Here is a 19,831-nt window from a genome sequence, read left to right on the forward strand (position 1 = left end):
GCTCTGCACACAGTAAGCACTCAATAAATACGATTGAATGGATGAATGAATTTACTATGTGCCAGGCAATGTACTAAACTCTGGGGAGGATACAAGCAAATCGGATTGGACACAGTCCCTGACCCACACGGGGCTCACAGTCTCAATCTCCATTTTACAGATGAGGTAACTGAGGCACAGAGAGATGAAGTGACTTGCCCAACGTCACACAGCAGACAAATGGCAGAGCAGGATTAGAACGCATGACCTTCTGACTTCGAGGCCTGTGCTCTATCTGCTCGAAGCATGTAGCTTTTCTGTCACGAAGGGAGGCTCCCGGCTTTCCTTGCTTTTATTAAGGTTTAAGGGCAGGGGGGAATCTCATTTATCTCTCTTTTATCTCATTTATCTCTCTTAGACCTTTTAGACTGTGAGCCCACTGTTGGGTAGGGACTGTCTCTATATGTTGCCAACTTGTACTTCCCAAGCGCTTAGTACAGTGCTCTCTACACAGTAAGCGCTCAATAAAAACGACTGATGATGATGATGATCTCTCCTTTCTCTGACAGGAGAGCTACCATGGGGAGAAAACGCTTCTCTAGTAATGAAGGATAGAACAGAGGCTGTCCAAATCCCGAGTTGCTGTAAAGGATCTCCTTCTTCGTTAAAGATTCTTCCTCAGGTTGGTGTCGATCTTCCTTTAATACGGGGGAAGAAGGGGCAAGAAGTCTTTACATCCAACTCCGAGCTTCAGCAGCCTGAGAGAATCCGCTCGATTGGTGTCAGCGAGGTGCCCCAAACTGCAGTAATTAATCAACAGTAAATTCCACAGTCTCAGCATTTAAGGAAAGGTTCTGGCCAAGCTCTGGATGGGGAAATTAGTAACCGTCATACTCTATTGCCACCGACCCTAGGCTCTGGTGGATGAAAGATGAGACGTTCTTCAAGAAAGAGAGAGAACTGAAAGGGAAAACAAATGGACCCTCGTTCCCCTAGGCAGCACCACGTAAACGCAGAAAGGAAGATGAGTAAGTGAGCGATACACAACCAAAGGTGAAGCCGTTTTCTTAAATTCTTATATGGCAATTTCACATCTATATGAAGTGCTAAGCGTTCGGAAGCGTTAGTTTATCATCCAGTGGAAGGGGGGCAGTGGGGCCTTTTGGTTATCTGTTTGATAGAGCTGTATTTCTCAAAGTCACAGTGGAATTGCACGGGGAAAGATTTATACATTGAATTATTATCCTGAGTTATTTTTGCATTAACTGAAGAAGGGACTCTTGGGAATTCAGTGGTCAGGAGTTTCATAAGGCAATTTACGCGGTTGGGATCATTCATCATAACTGTCGATTTGCACTTCCATATACCACGGAAAGCCAGGTGAAAGTCGAAGAATGCAGTGATGATTATGTTTATCAAATACATTATATTCAGGACAGAAGTCTAACTCACCAGGGCCTCAAAGGTAAAGCTGCAATTTAAGAAAACACAGTTCAAGCGATAATGATTTTCTGATGGCAGTGCATTTTGTTTAAAAACAATCTAATATAGAAGCAGGCATACCGTATACGTGTCTAGAAAATACTACATGCGGTATTGAGCTCAAGATGGTATCGGGTTTGTTAAAGAGGTTAGCCAGATACCAACATTGCTAAGCTTTTTTAAAATCTATTGCATACTATGATTTCCAGGGTCTTTTAAATAAGAAAATACCAAACTCTTGTTATAAAAAGGACAGATTATTGACCCATCAAAAATAAATGTATTTCAAAGGAATGGGTTCTGCAGAAGCTAACTCATTCAATCATTCAAACATATTTATTGAGCTCTTACTGTGCGCAAAGCACAGTACTAAGTTCTCGGGACAGTGCAATATAACAACAAACAGACACATTCCCTGCCCTCCTTATCTGTTCACTTTTACAGAATCATGAATACCAAAAGCTGCCCTGGATCTCTGAATAAGAATAAATAATAATAATGAGAAGCAGCATATCCTAGTGGATAGAGTACGAGCCTGTAAGGCAGAAGGACCTGGGTTCTAATCCTGCCTCCGCCACTTGTTTGCTGTGTGACCTTGGACAAGTCACTTAACTACTCTGTGTCTCAGTTGCCTCATCTGTAAAAAGGGGGATTAAGACTTTGAGCCCCATATAGGGCAAGGACTGTGTCCAATCTGATAAACTTCTATCTATCCCAGTACATAGAACAATAATAATAACAATAATAACAATAATAATAACAATAATAATAATGATGTTGCCAATTTGTACTTCCCAAGCGCTTAGTACAGTGCTCTGCACATAGTAGGCACTCAATAAATACGATTGATGATGATGATGATGATGGCATTTGTTAAGCACTTACTATGTTCCAAGCACTGTTTTAAGGGCTGGGGGGATACGAGGTAATCAGATCGTCCCACGTGGGGCTCAAAGTCTTCATCCCCATTTTACAGATGAGGTAACTGAGGCACAGAGAAGTTGAGTGACTTGCCCAAAGTCACACAGCTGACAAGTGGTGGAGCGGCAGGAATTAGAACCCATGACCTCTGGCTCCCAAGCCCGTGCTCTTTCCACTGAGCCACGCTGCTTCTCTGAACACGGAGTGACACATAGCAGACACTTAACAAGGACCTTCATTATTATTATTGTGATCAATAATACTTATTGACAGTGGCATTTGTTAAATGTTCACCATGTGATAAGTACTGTGCTGTGCTCTGGGATAGATCCAGTTGAAGCAGATCAGACGCGGTTCCAACACCCCATGGGGCACATAGTCTAGGCAGGAGGGAAAGCAGATAATTTATTTCCCATTTTACAGGTGAGGAGCAAGGTATATTTTGAGGTGTTTCAGTCAATTAATCAATCATATTTATTGAGTGCTTACAGTGTGCAGAGCACTGTACTGAGCATTTGGGAGAGTACAACAGAACAACAGTTGAATTCCCAGCCTAAAATAAACTTACAGTGTAGAGGGGAAGAATGAGCTTTGTCCCCGATGCTAGTTTTCTGATAGAGATATAACAAAAAAATTGTAATGGGGATGATTAGGCATGTGAGTGATAGTAAATGGAAGAGGGTTTTTTTCTCATATTTGTTAAGCGCCTACTATGTGCCAGGCATTGTTCTAAGCACTGGAATAGATGCAAGCTAATCAGGTTGGAAAGAGTCTATGTCCCACACAGGGCTCACACTCCCAATCCCCAATTTACAGATGAGGTAACTGAGTCACAGAGAAGTGAAGTGACTTGTCCAAGGTCATGCAGCAGACAGGCGGCAGAGCCGGGTTTGTCCCCTTTTCCCTTCTTCCGGCACCAAAGGGTTGTCAGCTGATTAAGAGTCTAATATTGGGGCTATCAAGAGACTGGAATCTCCTGACTTCATATCTTGAGCAAATAGGGTGAGTCCTGTTATTTTTGCATTATTCTTGAGGAAGACTTTTTACTCTTTTCTCATTGGAATGCTCATCTGAAGGGCTAGTTTTAATAATAATAATAATAATAATAATAATAATGATAGCATTTATTAAACACACTATGTACAGAGCACTGTTCTAAGCGCTGGGTAGGTTACAAGGTGATCAGGTTGTCCCACGGGGGGCTCACAGTCTTAATCCCCATTTTACAGATGAGGTAATTAAGGCGCAGAGAAGTTACATGACTAGCCCAAAGTCACACAGCTGACAGTTGGTGGAGCTGGGATTTGAACCCATGACCTCTGATTCCAAAGCCCATGCTCTTTCCACTGAGCCACGCTGCTTCTCCAAACACACGGTGTGTCACAGACCAAACCTTTACTTCTAATAAATAATATTTGCTAACATATCTAATTCAGGGCCCAAGCTCCTATTTTTGGCCTCAGTTTTCTGGCAATTGAAATAAAAATGGACACCTCCTGAGTTTTCCTCAGTCGTCTCAATTATCGACTTCATATTTGCTGGTGGATTCTTCACCTGATGCTTCCTCTCCTTAAAATATTACTGCATTCTAGAAACACCAAGAAACCACTCTAGGTCCTAACAGTGCACTGTTAAATAGCATTTGGGGATGTTAAGTGGCAGGGGAAGGTTGGGTGATTTTTTTTTATGCCATTTGTTAGGTGTTTACTATGTTTCAGACACTGTACTAAACGCTGGGGTAGATACAAGCAAATCAGGTTGGACACAGTCCGCGTCACACTTGGGGCTCATGGTATTTAGCCCCATTTTACAGATGAAGGAACTGAGGCACAGAGAAACAAAGTGACTTGCCCAAGGTCACACAGCAGACAAGTGACAGAGCCAGTATTAGAATCCAGGTCCTTCTGAGTCCCAGGCCCATATGCTCTGTCCAGTAGGTCACGCTGCTTCCCATTTGTGTATATATATTTGTACAGATTTATTACTCTATTTTACTTGTACATATTTATTATTCTATTTTGTTAATGATGTGCATATAGCTTTAATTCTATTTGTCCTGATGACTTTGACACCTGTCTACATGTTCTGTTTTGTTGTCTATCTCCCCCTTCTAGACTGTGAGCCCATTGTTGGGTAGGAACCGTCTCTATATGTTGGCATCTTGTACTTCCCTAGCATTTAGTACTGTGCTCTACACGCAGTAAGCGCTCAGTAAATACGATCGAATGAATGAATCAATGATTTTTTTTTGATCCTCGAGTCACATCATTTCGTTCCCGTTGAACCAAAGATTGGCTTTTCTGCAGCCACTACTGTTACACCACTTTTTGTCCCCATGAGGCCAAGAAATGCCTTTCTGCAGCTTCTTTTCTTTCTGGGAAGAGACATAAGTTATCTGGTGTCAAGCTGAGGGGAAAGAGAAGTAGGAGTCCTGGATTTATAAGGCCATTGATTCTGACCCACAGGACACCATCCTGTTCTCTCAGACTCCACCTTCGAGTTGATAACACTCCATAAATAACAATTCTCGAAGATGATGTTGATCTTGGTGTCTTTGCTAACGACCTTCTTAAGTTGATCTACTCAGCCAAGCTTTGTGATGGAGGCTTTGACAGCTCGATGATTCTTTTCAGCCCTGATGAATGAATTTGGTTTGAAGGGCAGACCTGGGCCAACGGTGATAGAATATCTTTGTTCTTTGTATCTTTGAGGAGGCAAAAACTCCTCACTCTCGGCTTCAAGGCTGTCCATCACCTCTCCCCCACCTACCTCACCTCTCTTCTTTCCTTCTCCAGCCCAGCCCGCACCCTCCGCTCCTCCACCGCTCACCTCCTCACTGGGCCTCGTTCTCGCCTGTCCCGCCGTCGACCCCCGGCCCACGTCCTCCCCCTGGCCTGGAATGCCCTCCCTCTGCACATCCGCCAAGCTAGCTCTCTTCCTCCCTTCAAAGCCCTACTGAGAGCTCACCTCCTCCAGGAGGTCTTCCCAGACTAAGCCCCCTCCTTCCTCTCCCCCTCCTTCCGCTCCCCATCCCCCCTGCCTTATCTCCTTCCCCTCCCCACAGCACCTATATATATGTATATATATTTGTACATATTTATTACTCTATTTATTTTACTTGTACATATTTATTCAATTTATTTTATTTTGTTAATATGTTTTGTTTTGTTGTCGGTCTCCCCCTTCTCGACTGTGAGCCCGCTGTTGGGTAGGGACCGTCTCTCTATGTTGCCAACTTGTACTTCCCAAGCGCTTAGTACAGTGCTCTGCACACAGTAAGCGCTCAATAAATACAATTGAATGAATGAATGAATCTTTGTTTGGATCCCCAAGGGTGATTTCAGAAGCACTCTTAAATAACATTTAAATAAACCTGTATATATGTATATATGTTTGTACATATTTATTACTCTATTTATTTGTTTTACTTGTACATATCTATTCTATTTATTTTATTTTGTTAGTATGTTTGGTTTTGTTCCCTATCTCCCCCTTTTAGACTGTGAGCCCACTGTTGGGTAGGGACTGTCTCCGTATGTTGCCAATTTGTACTTCCCAAGCGCTTAGTACAGTGCTCTGCACGTAGTAAGCGCTCAACAAATACGATTGATTGATTGACTGATTGATTGATTGGTGGGCGTGACCCGAATGGGCGTGGCCTGAGGGACAAGGGGTGTGTCATTGGTGGGCGTGGCCCCTGAATGGGTGTGGCTTGGGGAACAGGCGGCGTGCTATTGGTGGGCGTGGCCCCGAAAGGGCGTGGCCTGGAGGATATGGGCGTGGCCTGAGGGACACGGGGCGTGTCATTGGTGGGCGCGGCCTGAGGGTCATGGGGCGTGTCACCGATGGGCGTGGCCCCCGAATGGACGTGGCCTGAGGGGACACTGGGCGTATCTTGGGTGGGGCCTGCGCGAATGGGCGTGGCCCGAGGGGCTTGGGGGCGGGCCATTGGTGGGCGCGGGCCAGAGTGGGCGTGGCCTGAGGAACGCGGGGCCCGTCATTGGCTGGCGCGGCCCCGAGTGGGCGTGGCCTGGGGAACACGGGGCGTGTCGTGGGTGGGCGTGTCCCCCTCTCCCCCGTCTCTCCCGCTCCTCCTCCCGCCGCCGTCGGGGCGCGCGCGGGCGGAAGCGGAAGTGCCGGCGCCGGAAGTAGCCGGAGGCGGCGGCGGTGGCGGAGGCCGTGGTGGCCCGGTCCCGTCCGGTCCCCTCAGGTCCCCTCAGGTCCCCTCAGGTCCCGGGCCATGGCGGACAAGTTCGACCACCTGGAGGAGCACCTGGAGAAGTTCGTGGAGAACATCCGCCAGCTCGGGATCATCGTCAGCGACTTCCAGCCCAGCAGCCAGGCCGGCCTCAACCAGAAACTGTGAGGGAGCCGTGGGGGCGCGGGGGCGGCCGGGAGGGGGGGGGGGGGGGACCCGACCTGTCAGTCAGTCAGTCATTCATTCATTCAGTCAGTCAGTCATTCATTCATTCAACCGTGTTTATGGACCGCTTGCTATGGGCAAAGCTGCCGTTCTAAGCGTGGGAAAAATGGTGATGAGAGCATTTATTAAGCGCTGGAGAAAATAATGGTGACAGCATTTATTACGCGCTGGAGAAAATCACAATGATAGCATTTATTACGCGCTGGAGAAAATCACAATGATAGCATTTATTACGCGCCTGCTATGTGCAAAGCGCTGTTCTAAGCGCTGGAAAGGATGGTAATGAGAGCGTTTATTAGGCGCTGGAGAAAATAATCATGATAGCATTTATTACGCGCTGGAGAAAATAATAATGATAGCATTTATTACGCGCATGCTATGTGCAAAGCGCTGTTCTAAGCGCAGGAAAAAATGGTAATGAGAGCATTTATTAAGCGCTGGAAAAAAATGGTAATGAGAGCATTTATTAAGCGCTGGAGAAAATAATAATGATAGCATTTATTACGCGCCTGCTATGTGCCTTTGCGCCGTTCTAAGCGCTGGGAAAAATGGTAATGGGAGCATTTATTAAGCGCTGGAGAAAATAATAATGATAGCATGTATTACGCGCTGGAGAAAATAATAATGATAGCATTTATTACGCGCCTGCTATGTGCCTTTGCGCCGTTCTAAGCGCTGGGAAAAATGGTAATGGGAGCATTTATTAAGCGCTGGAGAAAATGATAATGATAGCATTTATTACGCGCTGGAGAAAATAATCATGATAGCATTTGTTACGCGCCTGCTATGTGCCTTTGCGCCGTTCTAAGCGCTGGGAAAAATGGTAATGAGAGCATTTATTAAGCGCTGGAGAAAATAATAATGATAGCATGTATTACGCGCTGGAGAAAATAATCATGATAGCATTTGTTACGCGCCTACTATGTGCCTTTGCGCCGTTCTAAGCGCTGGGAAAAATGGTAATGAGAGCATTTATTAAGCGCTGGAGAAAATAATAATGATAGCATGTATTACGCGCTGGAGAAAATAATCATGATAGCATTTGTTACGCGCCTACTATGTGCCTTTGCGCCGTTCTAAGCGCTGGGAAAAATGGTAATGAGAGCATTTATTAAGCGCTGGAGAAAATAATAATGATAGCATGTATTACGTGCTGGAGAAAATAATAATGATAGCATTTGTTACGCGCCTACTATGTGCCTTTGCGCCGTTCTAAGCGCTGGGAAAAATGGTAATGAGAGCATTTATTAAGCGCTGGAGAAAATAATAATGATAGCATGTATTACGCGCTGGAGAAAATAATCATGATAGCATTTGTTACGCGCCTGCTATGTGCCCTTGCGCCGTTCTAAGCGCTGGGAAAAATGGTAATGAGAGCATTTATTAAGCGCTGGAGAAAATAATAATGATAGCATGTATTACGCGCTGGAGAAAATAATCATGATAGCATTTATTACGCGCCTACTATGTACAAGGCGCTGTTATAAGCGCTGGAAAAAAATGGTAATGAGAGCATTTATTAAGCGCTGGAGAAAATAATAATGATAGCATGTATTACGCGCTGGAGAAAATAATCATGATAGCATTTGTTACGCGCCTACTATGTGCCTTTGCGCCGTTCTAAGCGCTGGGAAAAATGGTAATGAGAGCATTTATTAAGCGCTGGAGAAAATAATAATGATAGCATGTATTACGCGCTGGAGAAAATAATCATGATAGCATTTGTTACGCGCCTGCTATGTGCCTTTGCGCCGTTCTAAGCGCTGGGAAAAATGGTAATGAGAGCATTTATTAAGCGCTGGAGAAAATAATAATGATAGCATGTATTACGTGCTGGAGAAAATAATAATGATAGCATTTGTTACGCGCCTACTATGTGCCTTTGCGCCGTTCTAAGCGCTGGGAAAAATGGTAATGAGAGCATTTATTAAGCGCTGGAGAAAATAATAATGATAGCATGTATTACGCGCTGGAGAAAATAATCATGATAGCATTTGTTACGCGCCTGCTATGTGCCTTTGCGCCGTTCTAAGCGCTGGGAAAAATGGTAATGAGAGCATTTATTAAGCGCTGGAGAAAATAATAATGATAGCATGTATTACGCGCTGGAGAAAATAATCATGATAGCATTTATTACGCGCCTACTATGTACAAGGCGCTGTTATAAGCGCTGGAAAAAAATGGTAATGAGAGCATTTATTAAGCGCTGGAGAAAATAATAATGACAGCATGTATTACGTGCTGGAGAAAATAATAATGATAGCATTTGTTACGCGCCTACTATGTGCCTTTGCGCAGTTCTAAGCGCTGGGAAAAATGGTAATGAGAGCATTTATTAAGCGCTGGAGAAAATAATAATGATAGCATGTATTACGTGCTGGAGAAAATAATCATGATAGCATTTGTTACGCGCCTGCTATGTGCCTTTGCGCCGTTCTAAGCGCTGGGAAAAATGGTAATGAGAGCATTTATTAAGCGCTGGAGAAAATAATAATGATAGCATGCATTACGCGCTGGAGAAAATAATCATGATAGCATTTATTACGCGCCTACTATGTACAAGGCGCTGTTATAAGCGCTGGAAAAAAATGATAATGAGAGCATTTATTAAGCGCTGGAGAAAATAATAATGACAGCATGTATTACGTGCTGGAGAAAATAATAATGATAGCATTTGTTACGCGCCTACTATGTGCCTTTGCGCCGTTCTAAGCGCTGGGAAAAATGGTAATGAGAGCATTTATTAAGCGCTGGAGAAAATAATAATGATAGCATGTATTACGCGCTGGAGAAAATAATCATGATAGCATTTGTTACGCGCCTGCTATGTGCCTTTGCGCCTTTCTAAGCGCTGGGAAAAATGGTAATGAGAGCATTTATTAAGCGCTGGAGAAAATAATAATGATAGCATGTATTACGCGCTGGAGAAAATAATCATGATAGCATTTATTACGCGCCTACTATGTACAAGGCGCTGTTATAAGCGCTGGAAAAAAATGGTAATGAGAGTATTTATTAAGCGCTGGAGAAAATAATAATGACAGCATGTATTACGTGCTGGAGAAAATAGTAATGATAGCATTTGTTACGCGCCTACTATGTGCAAATCAATCAGTCATATTTATTGAGCGCTTACTATGTGCAGAGCACTGTACTAAGCGCTTGGGAAGTACAAATTGGCAACACATAGAGACAGTCCCTACCCAACAGTGGGCTCACAGTCTAAAAGGGGGAGACAGAGAACAGAACCAAACATACCAACAAAATAAAATAAATAGGATAGAAATGTACAAGTGAAATAAATAAATAAATAAATAGAGTAATAAATATGTACAACCATATATACATATATACAGGTGCTGTGGGGAAGGGAAGGAGGTAAGATGGGGGGATGGAGAGGGAGACGAGGGGGAGAGGAAGGAAGGGGTTCAGTCCGGGAAGGCCTCCTGGAGGAGGTGAGCTCTCAGCAGGGCCTTGAAGGGAGGAAGAGAGCTAGCTTGGCGGATGGGCAGAGGGATTGGGGGCATTCCAGGCCAGGGGGATGACGTGGGCCGGGGGTCGGTGGCGGGACAGGCGAGAGCGAGGGACGGTGAGGAGATTAGCAGCGGCGGAGGAGCGGAGGGTGCGGGCTGGACTCCTCAATGCATTCTTTGGACAACGGTGGAGAGGAGACAGTGAAACAAAACACGTGGACAGGTGAGGAGGAGGAGAGGAGGAAAAAGGGGGCTCAGTCTGGGACAGAGAGATGACTTGGCCAATGTCCCACAGGAGACAAGAGGTGGAGCTGGATTTAGAACCCGGGCCCAGACACAGCTCTCTCCCTTCTAGACTGTGAGCCCGTTGTTGGGCAGCGATCGTTTCTATATGCTGCCGACTTGCGCTTCCGAAGCGCTTAGTGCAGTGCTCTGCACACAGTATGTGCTCAATAAATACGATTGAATGAGTGAAAAGGGGGGCTCAGTTGGGGACAGAGAGGTGATTTGCCCAACGCCCCACAGTAGACAAGAGGCGGAGCGGGATTAGAACCCGGGCCCAGACACAGCTCTCCCTTCTAGACTGTGAGCCCGTTGTTGGGCAGCGACCGTTTTTTATGTTACCGACTTGTACTTTCCAAGCACCCAGTACAGTGCTGTGCACACAGTAAGCGCTTGCCCCTTCTATCCCACCCCAGCCCCTCTAGGCCATTCCCACGTTTCCAGCCCCAGGCTCTGCCTCTCCGGGCCACCAGCTTCACCAGAGTGTAAGCTCCTTGAGGGCGGCGATCACTCATTCATTCGTATTTATTGAGCACTTACTGCGTGCAGAGCACCGGACTAAGTGCTTGGGAAGTACAAGTCGGCAACAGATAAGAGACGATCCCTACCCAACAACGGGCTCACCGTCTAGGAGGGCGAGACAGACAACAAAACAAAACATGGAGACAGGTGTCAAAATCGTCAGGACAAATAAAATAAAATTAAATAGAATTAAAGCTGTAGTCACAAAACCGTCAGAACAAATAGAGTTAAAGCCATATGCACAATGTCCACTAACTCTGGTAACGATGATGATAATAGTAGTATTTGTTACACACTTACTGCGGGCCAAGCACTGAGCTGAGCTGGCTGAGGGAGATGTAATATCAGTGCGTGGATCCAGTTGTCTCACGTGCGGCTCACCGTCTGAAGGGAAGGGAGGGCATGTGTCTTGTCCCCATTTTCAGATGAAGCAATTGAGGCACAGGAAAACGAATTGACTTGCCCAGGGTCACCCAGCTGGCAAGGGACAGAGCCAGGATTCGGACCTGGGTGTCCCGACTCCCATTCTTGGGTTCTTTCCACGAGGCCGGTGCTGTTTTTCTTCCCCAGATGCTTAGTAAAGGGTTCCGCACTGGTAAAGCTCTCCGTAAATATTACTGATTTGCAGTGCATTTTGTCAAAGATCCGATGGGAAGGTTTTGTTGTGTAAAGACTCCGGGGACGCTCACTGGACTAATTGGCCCTCTCCAAGGTAACCGTAACTGTCTGTTCAATTTTGTCATCCTAGGAATTTCATGGTCACTGGCCTACAAGATATTGACAAATGTCGACAACAGCTTCATGATATTAGTGTCCCTTTAGAAGTTTTTGAGTAAGTATATAATTGGTCTGGAATAAAGGTGGGACTCGTCCCCCTCTCCATCCCCCCCGATCTTACCTCCTTCCCTTCCCCACAGCACCTGTATATATGTATATATGTTTGTACATATTTATTACTCTATTTATTTATTTATTTTACTTGTACATATCTATCCTATTTATTTTATTTTGTTAGTATGTTTGGTTTTGTTCTCTGTCTCCCCCTTTTAGACTGTGAGCCCACTGTTGGGTAGGGACTGTCTCTATATGTTGCCAGTTTGTACTTCCCAAGCGCTTAGTACAGTGCTCTGCTCATAGTAAGCGCTCAATAAATACGATTGATGATGATGATGATAAAGAGTCAAGCGTACCCATTGGAAAAACATGTTACTGTGTGTTCGTCTGTCCCTTCCAAATCCACGGGAGACATGAAAAATGCTGGCAACCAGTTGTAAATCATACTTTAGCAGGAGGCCAATGTTGCCTTTCTCCTGACATACCATGACACTCCCTTTCTATATTTCTGCATCTATATAGCCATAAATTCCATCTGTAACTACAGATTCATCTTTATAAAAACCAAATGCCAAATTTTATGTGAACCAGTCGGAGCAAAAATTCCAATGTGTTGTTTTCCCACATACCAAACCTCTGCCTTGAGATTTAGGGTCACCAGCTTTTCTTTTCAAAACCAGTCAGATTTTGTTGTACATTCAACCGTTCTACTTCATTCTGTTTCTTAAATGGAAATGCAGTGGAATGCTAGAATTTGTGAGTTTTTCAAGTAGAAAATTGGCATCCAAATGTTAGCTTAAAGGACAAGCACAGGGATAATAAGACAAATGTTGAAGTGTAAGTCATCAGTTAATAATTATCTGTCCGTGTCTTGCACATAATCTAAATTGGTGTAATGAATTTACTTGTGCTGCTGTGCAGATATCTTTCCACACTTTTTAATGAATAATTTGTTTTTTCTAGATAAGGGATTGTGCAGCTGTTTTTAGGAGTTCCGAAGTAAGTTGCTGATGAAGCATAGCTTGCACTAGGTATTATCGGAAATATCAAGAAGCAGAACATTCAGAATATTTTGAGGAACATTATATAAGACATTTCTAAATACTCACTCTAGAGTGTATCTTTCTATCCTGGGATGAAACTCAAACGAGTAATAATAGCTTCATGAATTCCTAACGCTTACCTAAATTTCCAAAATGGTGACGTACTGTTTGTCACAAAATTATGAAAATTAAAAGTAGTAGAGGTTTCCTAGATCATCTAGTCTGCTCCTCTGGGTGTAGCAGAGAAGCAGCAATTGAAGTAGCACCATCTGCTCAGTGACATTTGTCATCTTTGATGAGTGAAGGGGTCTGGAATGGCTGTTGTGTGTAGTTTGAACCGTGTTTCAGAGTCAGCTTCTCTGACAGAAGCCCATTGTAGCAGCTGCTGTTTGTCAAACTGAAGTTTCCATTGCCCTCTTTCCCAGAGAACTTAGAAATATTAATCCATTCTGGGGATAATAACATGAGCTGTTTCTTATTTCCAGATACATAGATCAAGGTCGTAATCCCCAGCTATACACCAAAGAGTGCTTGGAGAGGGCTCTAGCTAAAAATGAGCAGGTGAAAGGCAAAATCGATACCATGAAGGTAAGGTGACTGTAATGTAGTAAAAATAAATACAATTTTAGTTTCTCTGGAGGGAAATCTGTTGGGAGAGTCTTTGAGTATCTTAATTTCAAGGGTTCTTTTTTAAGCCAGGATATTTCTGTCAAAATTGTAAAAATGCACTGGCTCTTGTCTGATAACATTTCTTTTTCCCATGCTGGGGATCTCCAAATTGATTCAGGATGTTTGGGGAAAAAGGTAAAACTACCTTTCCCAAAGCATCCTCAGTTTTTCCTTAAGGTCCGCTCTCCCTGGTCAGCAGAAAATGTTTTGAAGAAATTAAGGAGCATTCGTATGACAACACACATTTGTCTAGATAGAATACAGTGTGGGAAGAAACAGTTGTGTGTGAGCACGTGGTGTCTATCAAGATGCATGTTCTTCACTCAGTGTCCTATAATATGAGCTTTCCTTGATGTGGGTTCATTAAGACTTCCCCTTCTAGACCGTGAGCCTGTGTTGGGTAGGGACCGTTTCTATATGTTGCCAACTTGTACTTCCCAAGCGCTTAGTACAGTGCTCTGCACACAGTAAGTGCTCAATAAATTCGATTGAATGAAGGAATGAATGAAGAATATAACCTCCTTGTTGTAGGATAGTCATGTACTGATATAGAAAGTAGCAGCCCTCTCTGTCTTCACCAGCAAATTCCGTGCTTATAAAGCATCCTCAGTCATCTTCTGGAGAGAATTTCTGGTTCTCAGACATGACCATGGTGGCACACTGTTCTGGAATCAGGTAGCTCTGCCACTGGCTTGCTATACAACTGGGCGAATTCACTTCCCTATGCCTCGGTCTAAACGCAGATTGATCAGGTCATCCTTCGCAGGGCTCGCAGTCTTAATCCCCCTTTTTCAGTTGAGGTAACTGAGGCCCAGAAAAGTGAAGTGACCTTCACCTAAGGTCACACAGCAGGACAGCGGCAGAGTGATTTTTACTCACTCAAAATAAAACCCTTTAGGAAAGAAGAACTGGCCAGACTGCTTTTTTAGGCACCAGAACCCAGTAAGGGCAGATGACCCAGAAACACAAGAAGGAGGAAGACTATTCATCATCATCATCAATCGTATTGAGCGCTTACTATGTGCAGAGCACTGTACTAAGCGCTTGGGAAGTACAAATTGGCAACACATAGAGACAGTCCCTACCCAACAGTGGGCTCACAGTCTAAAAGGGGGAGACAGAGAACAAAACCAAACATACCAACAAAATAAAATAAATAGGATAGATATGTACAAGTAAAATAAATAAATAAATAAATAGAGTAATAAATATGTACAACCATATATACATATATACAGGTGCTGTGGGGAAGGGAAGGAGGTAAGATGGGGGGATGGAGAGGGGGACGAGGGGGAGAGGAAGGAAGGGGCTCAGTCTGGGAAGGCCTCCTGGAGGACTATTCCCCAGGAAACTTCTTCCCCAGTTAGATAGTAAACTCCTGGAGGATAGGGAGCTCATCTTGTACTTAGTCTGTATATACACCAAGTGCAAAATTTCATACACAAAAGTTGATGAAAAAATGAATTCATCACTTCATCATCAATCGTATTTATTGAGCGCTTACTATGTGCAGAGCACTGTACTAAGTGCTTGGGAAGTACAAATTGGCAACATATAGAGACAGTCCCTACCCAGCACATCACTTGATCTGCTTTGGTTTGATCACCAATATCTAGTGAGGATCTAGGCAGAGCACATACAAAAGATGGAAAATCATGATCTAAGTACTTCGATATCTTGCAGTAATGGGAAGCTGATAGCCATAATTTGAATGTATTATAATTAAGTGAGGAATTAAAAATAGTCCCACATGACTCTTGTTATGTAAATCAACAGCAAGTCAGTATGTTTTGTTGTCTGTCTCCCTCCTTCTAGACTGTGAGCCCGTATTTGGGCAGGGACCGTCTCTATATGTTACCGACCTGTACTTCCCAAGCGCTTAGTACAGCGCACACAGGAAGCGCTCAATAAATACGACTGAATGAAAATAGCTGAATGCTGAGGTGGGTCGTGGGATGGCTTAACCAGAGGTAGAGAGTTGGCAGTGGGAATGTCATCATGAGGGTGAGTTTGGAGGTTGGCTTAGGCTGGGGGGAAGAGCACCTTTTGGGATTTAGGGGGGGAAGAAAACTGGTGTAGGTTAGAGGGAAATCAGATGGAGTGAATCTCACAGCTGGTGGTTAGGAGCTTCTGTATATATGACAAGAATTGGGGAACCACAGGAGATTTTAGAGGAGAGGAGTGCCAGGCTGTTACAGTCCGAGAAAGACGATGCTTGTGGGTATATGTATTGGGTCTGAAGGAGGGAGAGCGAGACTCAGCAAGGCCACTAGGAAGCTACTATTGTAACTGTTCATTTCGCTAAGGGAGATATTACGGTAGTCCAGTTTTGAGGTGGTGAGAGTTTCTACCAGGATCATGGTGATAACTTAAAAAAAAAAAGGTAAATTTGTGAATATAGAGGAAGAACTGGTAGGCTTATCCAGGGTGGCAATTGAGAGAAGAGTCAGCGATTATTCAAAAATTTCAAGCTTGTGGGGCAGGGAGCATGGTGGTGTTGCCAGCTGTGATGGAAAATTTCGAAAGAAGAGAGATTTAGGAGGGAAGAAGAAAGCTAGGTTTTACCTATATTAAATCTAAGTTGCTGGCAGTTCTCCTAGATAGAGAAGTCCCAAAGGCAGAAGGAGGTGTGAGATCTATCAGGACCGGAGATTTAGGCGTAAGAGTTATCCATAAGAGAGGAGCTAGTTGAAACCAGGTGATTGGTTGAGGTTCCAGAGTGACAAGTAAGTGAAGGAGAGGAGTAAATGACCTAAATGACAGAGTGCTGTGAGACCGCCCCAGAGTGAGGAGCTGAAAGAACCGGTAGAGAAAGTTGAGAAGAGACAATGAGAGAGAGGTAGGATGAAAATCGAGAGAGAAGTGGGTCTGTAAAACCAAAGCAGAAAAATTTCAAGGAGGAGAGGGTGGCCAACTGAGTTGGAAGTGGTAGAAAGAATCAAAAACTCAATAGGTTTTGCCAGAAGGAAACACGTGGAAACCACTTTTAATAGGGAGAAGAGGGCAAAATCTGAACAGGAAAAGAGACGTGTGGGGTAGGGGAAGTGAAAGCAACACGGCTATTTGAGGGATCTAGTCAGGATTGGGAGAAGCAAGTTTGGGATAACAGCTGGAGGGTTTGGCCAAATCAAGAGAGGATGTTTTTTCAGGAAAGGGTGAACTTAAGTGCTGAGAACAGTGCTCTGCACACACTAACCACTCAGTAAATACGATTGAATGAGTGAACGTGGTTGTGTTTGAAAGCAGAAGGGAAGGAACCAGAGGGACGGAGAGTTTGAAAGAGCAGTAAGAGAGGAGGAGAATAGGGCAAATGTGTTGAAGATGAGCTGATGGAATTCAAGGGGCAAGTAGAGTGGTTATATTTTCAAAGTAGGCTGCAGATCTCCTTTTGGATGGTATTTGTCTGGAGGAACCAGTGGATTTTATATGACCTGCCTACATATCATAATCACCACGTTACTTCTGAGAAGCCCCAGTACAAAAGCAAAATGACTTACTCCAAGAAATTCTCCACTGAAAGGATGTATTTCAGTTGCAGCATGACAGTTCTTTTTTAAACTCCATCTTTTGACAGTTCAGGCCATTCACCAGTGGTGAATGGTATAACTCAGGGCCGGTTGTCTAATCTTCATTGTGGTAATCTAATCCCCCTTCATTTGTTTCCTTTGGGCTACTGACTTTATCGTCCATAGGTTCCTCAGTGGCCCTCATGAAAGTTGGTGACATTTCTCAAGAGTTCCTGTTTAGCAGCTCTTCTAATGAAGAAGGAGAGTGGGCCTGTTTGGTCTCAAACTGCACATTTACATATTCTGCAAATATATTTTTTGGCAAGGACCCACAAGAACAATTATTTTAACAGGCTGCTTTTTGATGACTGAAATCAAAGTAATGCCGGTTCACGCTTATAAATAGGTTCGGGAAGTCATGTTGCCGAAGAGTAAATAGATTCCCAGGTGCTCTGCGAATCTTTTCAATGAACTGTTTGCAAACAGTAAGTTTGGTATGGTTAGAGTGTAGAGCTGCCTAATTAAATCTTATTTGTGTATTCCTGTTATGTGGGCCGTCTACTAAAATTATTTCCAGCTGTGTGGTTTTCCCTCAGGAAGGTGGTGCTTTTACTTGAAGTTCGGGAGCGAAATCATCGTGTCTAAATGAATATTCATTCTTCATGCGGGTTTGGAAGTAATTTTTAATTTTAATGCAAGGTCTTGTCAGAAACCGAATAAACAGAACGGAATGCGGTTAATAAATACAGCGTGGGGTAAATGCTGAGCCACCTTTGGCTGCTACCCTTAATGAAGATGAAAAGCTAACCAGCCCAGTTGAAGTACTTTTGGGTTGGTACTGTAGTCCAGTTTATTAGTTTTTATAGGCCTGACATGTGTGCAGTGTTGTGTAAAGTCGGGTAATTTGAACGCCGTGGGTTAAAGGGAGGTATAGCTTGACAACTTATGGTTTTTCTTCATAGAAATTTAAAAGCCTGTTGATTCAAGAGCTTTCCAAAGTCTTCCCAGATGACATGGCTAAATACAGAAGTACCCGAGGTGAAGATCATCCCCCTTCTTAACAAGAACAGTTCACTTTCCCTCTGTCTGAAGACAACGGGACATTCTTGTGAAATGTTTGGCCGAGGGGCGGCCCTCACGATTAAGGTTTCCATGCAGTGCACGTGGCATATAGCGATGCGAGGAGCTCTTGCGATTACGTTCTCTCACAGGCCACTCCACTTTTTCTCAAGACTCATCTCATGAAGCTTCTGTGGCGAATGACTCTTTCAAGCTGTAGAAGGTACATAAATACTGCAACAGATCTCTACCCACGAAGTGCATTTTTAGGGTCGAGTCGAGTTTATTTCATTGCTAAGTGCTGAAGTATGGTTAAATGTGAATCCCGTGGAAGTGAATTCCCGGAAAAGCAGTACGGGCAATAATGTGGTAGGTTATTGCCAACCTTAAGCATTCTAGAGGACCAGTGAGGTCCGTTGAAATTTTGTGAGCTTGGGAAGTTCATTCACGTCGGCCAATTCTATTCTATTCTGTTACAGTTTCAAGAAAAAAAAATCTGTTTTTTTCTGATTGATATGTGAAGTTCTTAAATATGAATGGTAGTGTTTATATTTGTACAGTCATGTGTAATGCAGTACTTAAGTCTGTTGAGTGTAATTTTATTTCCATTGATTTAAATTAGGACAAGTATTTATAATAAACATTTTAAATTGTGTGACTTATTTGAATCTGTGCTTTCTCTGCAATGCTTTTGTGTTAGAAGAATAATTATGGTACTTGTTAAGTGCTTACTCTGTGTCGAGCACTGTTAGAAGCGCTGGGGTAGATACAAGTTAATCAGATTGGAAATGGTCCCTGTCCCACACTTATCTCCATTTTATATTATACCCAGTGTTCTCCTCACCCACTGGTTAGTAAATGTTTGTTTGATATTTTTCTAGAGATGAATGAAGAAGATATTATCATGATTTCATTTTGACATTTTGTCCTTGTCTGACTTCTCTTAAAATGTGATTTTGCTCCATCTTGTTTTTCAAGTAGTAGGTACCTCCTTTGCCATTAGATACTGCAAGTATTAGCCAGCCTCACCGTTCTTAAAAATAGGTTCTCCTTTAGGGGCTTTCGTTTTCTTCCCTACTAAGAAAGAAAAGCGACATTCTGGAGTTAGGTCTCAAAAGTTTCATATGCTTTCCCAAGTGCTTAGTTCAGTGCATCATACCTGCTCAATAAATACCATTACTGTTATAACTACTCCCGCCATTATTCCTCTCGCTGCCCCCTCCTCCCACGCACACCTTTTCCTTTTCTCCTCTTCTTCCTTCTTTCTCTACCTCCCCCTAGTTCTTGAGGTTAGGGATCGTGTCTTCTAACTATTGCACTGTCTGAGATATTTCATGTAGCGGTCTGCACACTAAATAAATTCTATCCATCATTTTTTTCCTTTTCCTTCTCCACTTTCTTTCTTGAAAGAGTACCTACACATTATCTAGAAAAGCTCTAGAGACCCACCTAAGTAGTTAGAGCTGATCTGAGTTGCAGCTACGTCCGAGATGATCTCCCCCTGGAAGTCAGCTTCCAGACTTGTTCCTGGGAGTTTCTCCAAAACTCTTATAATCTCACGTACAGTGTCTTCTCTAAGTGCATCAAACTCACACTTCATGCTGCCAGGGAAATCCACTGGCTAATTAAGAGGCAGTT

General features: G+C 43.6%; 1 protein-coding gene across 1 annotated transcript; it reads left to right on the top strand.

The window, feature by feature from the left end:
- The first annotated feature begins 6,536 nt into the window (after window positions 1-6,536).
- MED10 (mediator complex subunit 10) lies at window positions 6,537-18,848 on the top strand. The gene is made up of 4 exons (XM_038770468.1): window positions 6,537-6,744; window positions 11,831-11,914; window positions 13,445-13,547; window positions 18,097-18,848. Exons 1-4 carry the CDS (start codon window positions 6,623-6,625, stop codon window positions 18,193-18,195), a joined length of 408 nt encoding a protein of 135 aa, XP_038626396.1. The 5' UTR covers window positions 6,537-6,622; the 3' UTR covers window positions 18,196-18,848.
- Window positions 18,849-19,831: the final 983 nt, after the last annotated feature.

Source organism: Tachyglossus aculeatus, chromosome X3 (assembly GCF_015852505.1).
Source record: "Tachyglossus aculeatus isolate mTacAcu1 chromosome X3, mTacAcu1.pri, whole genome shotgun sequence".
Lineage (NCBI taxonomy): Eukaryota > Metazoa > Chordata > Mammalia > Monotremata > Tachyglossidae > Tachyglossus > Tachyglossus aculeatus.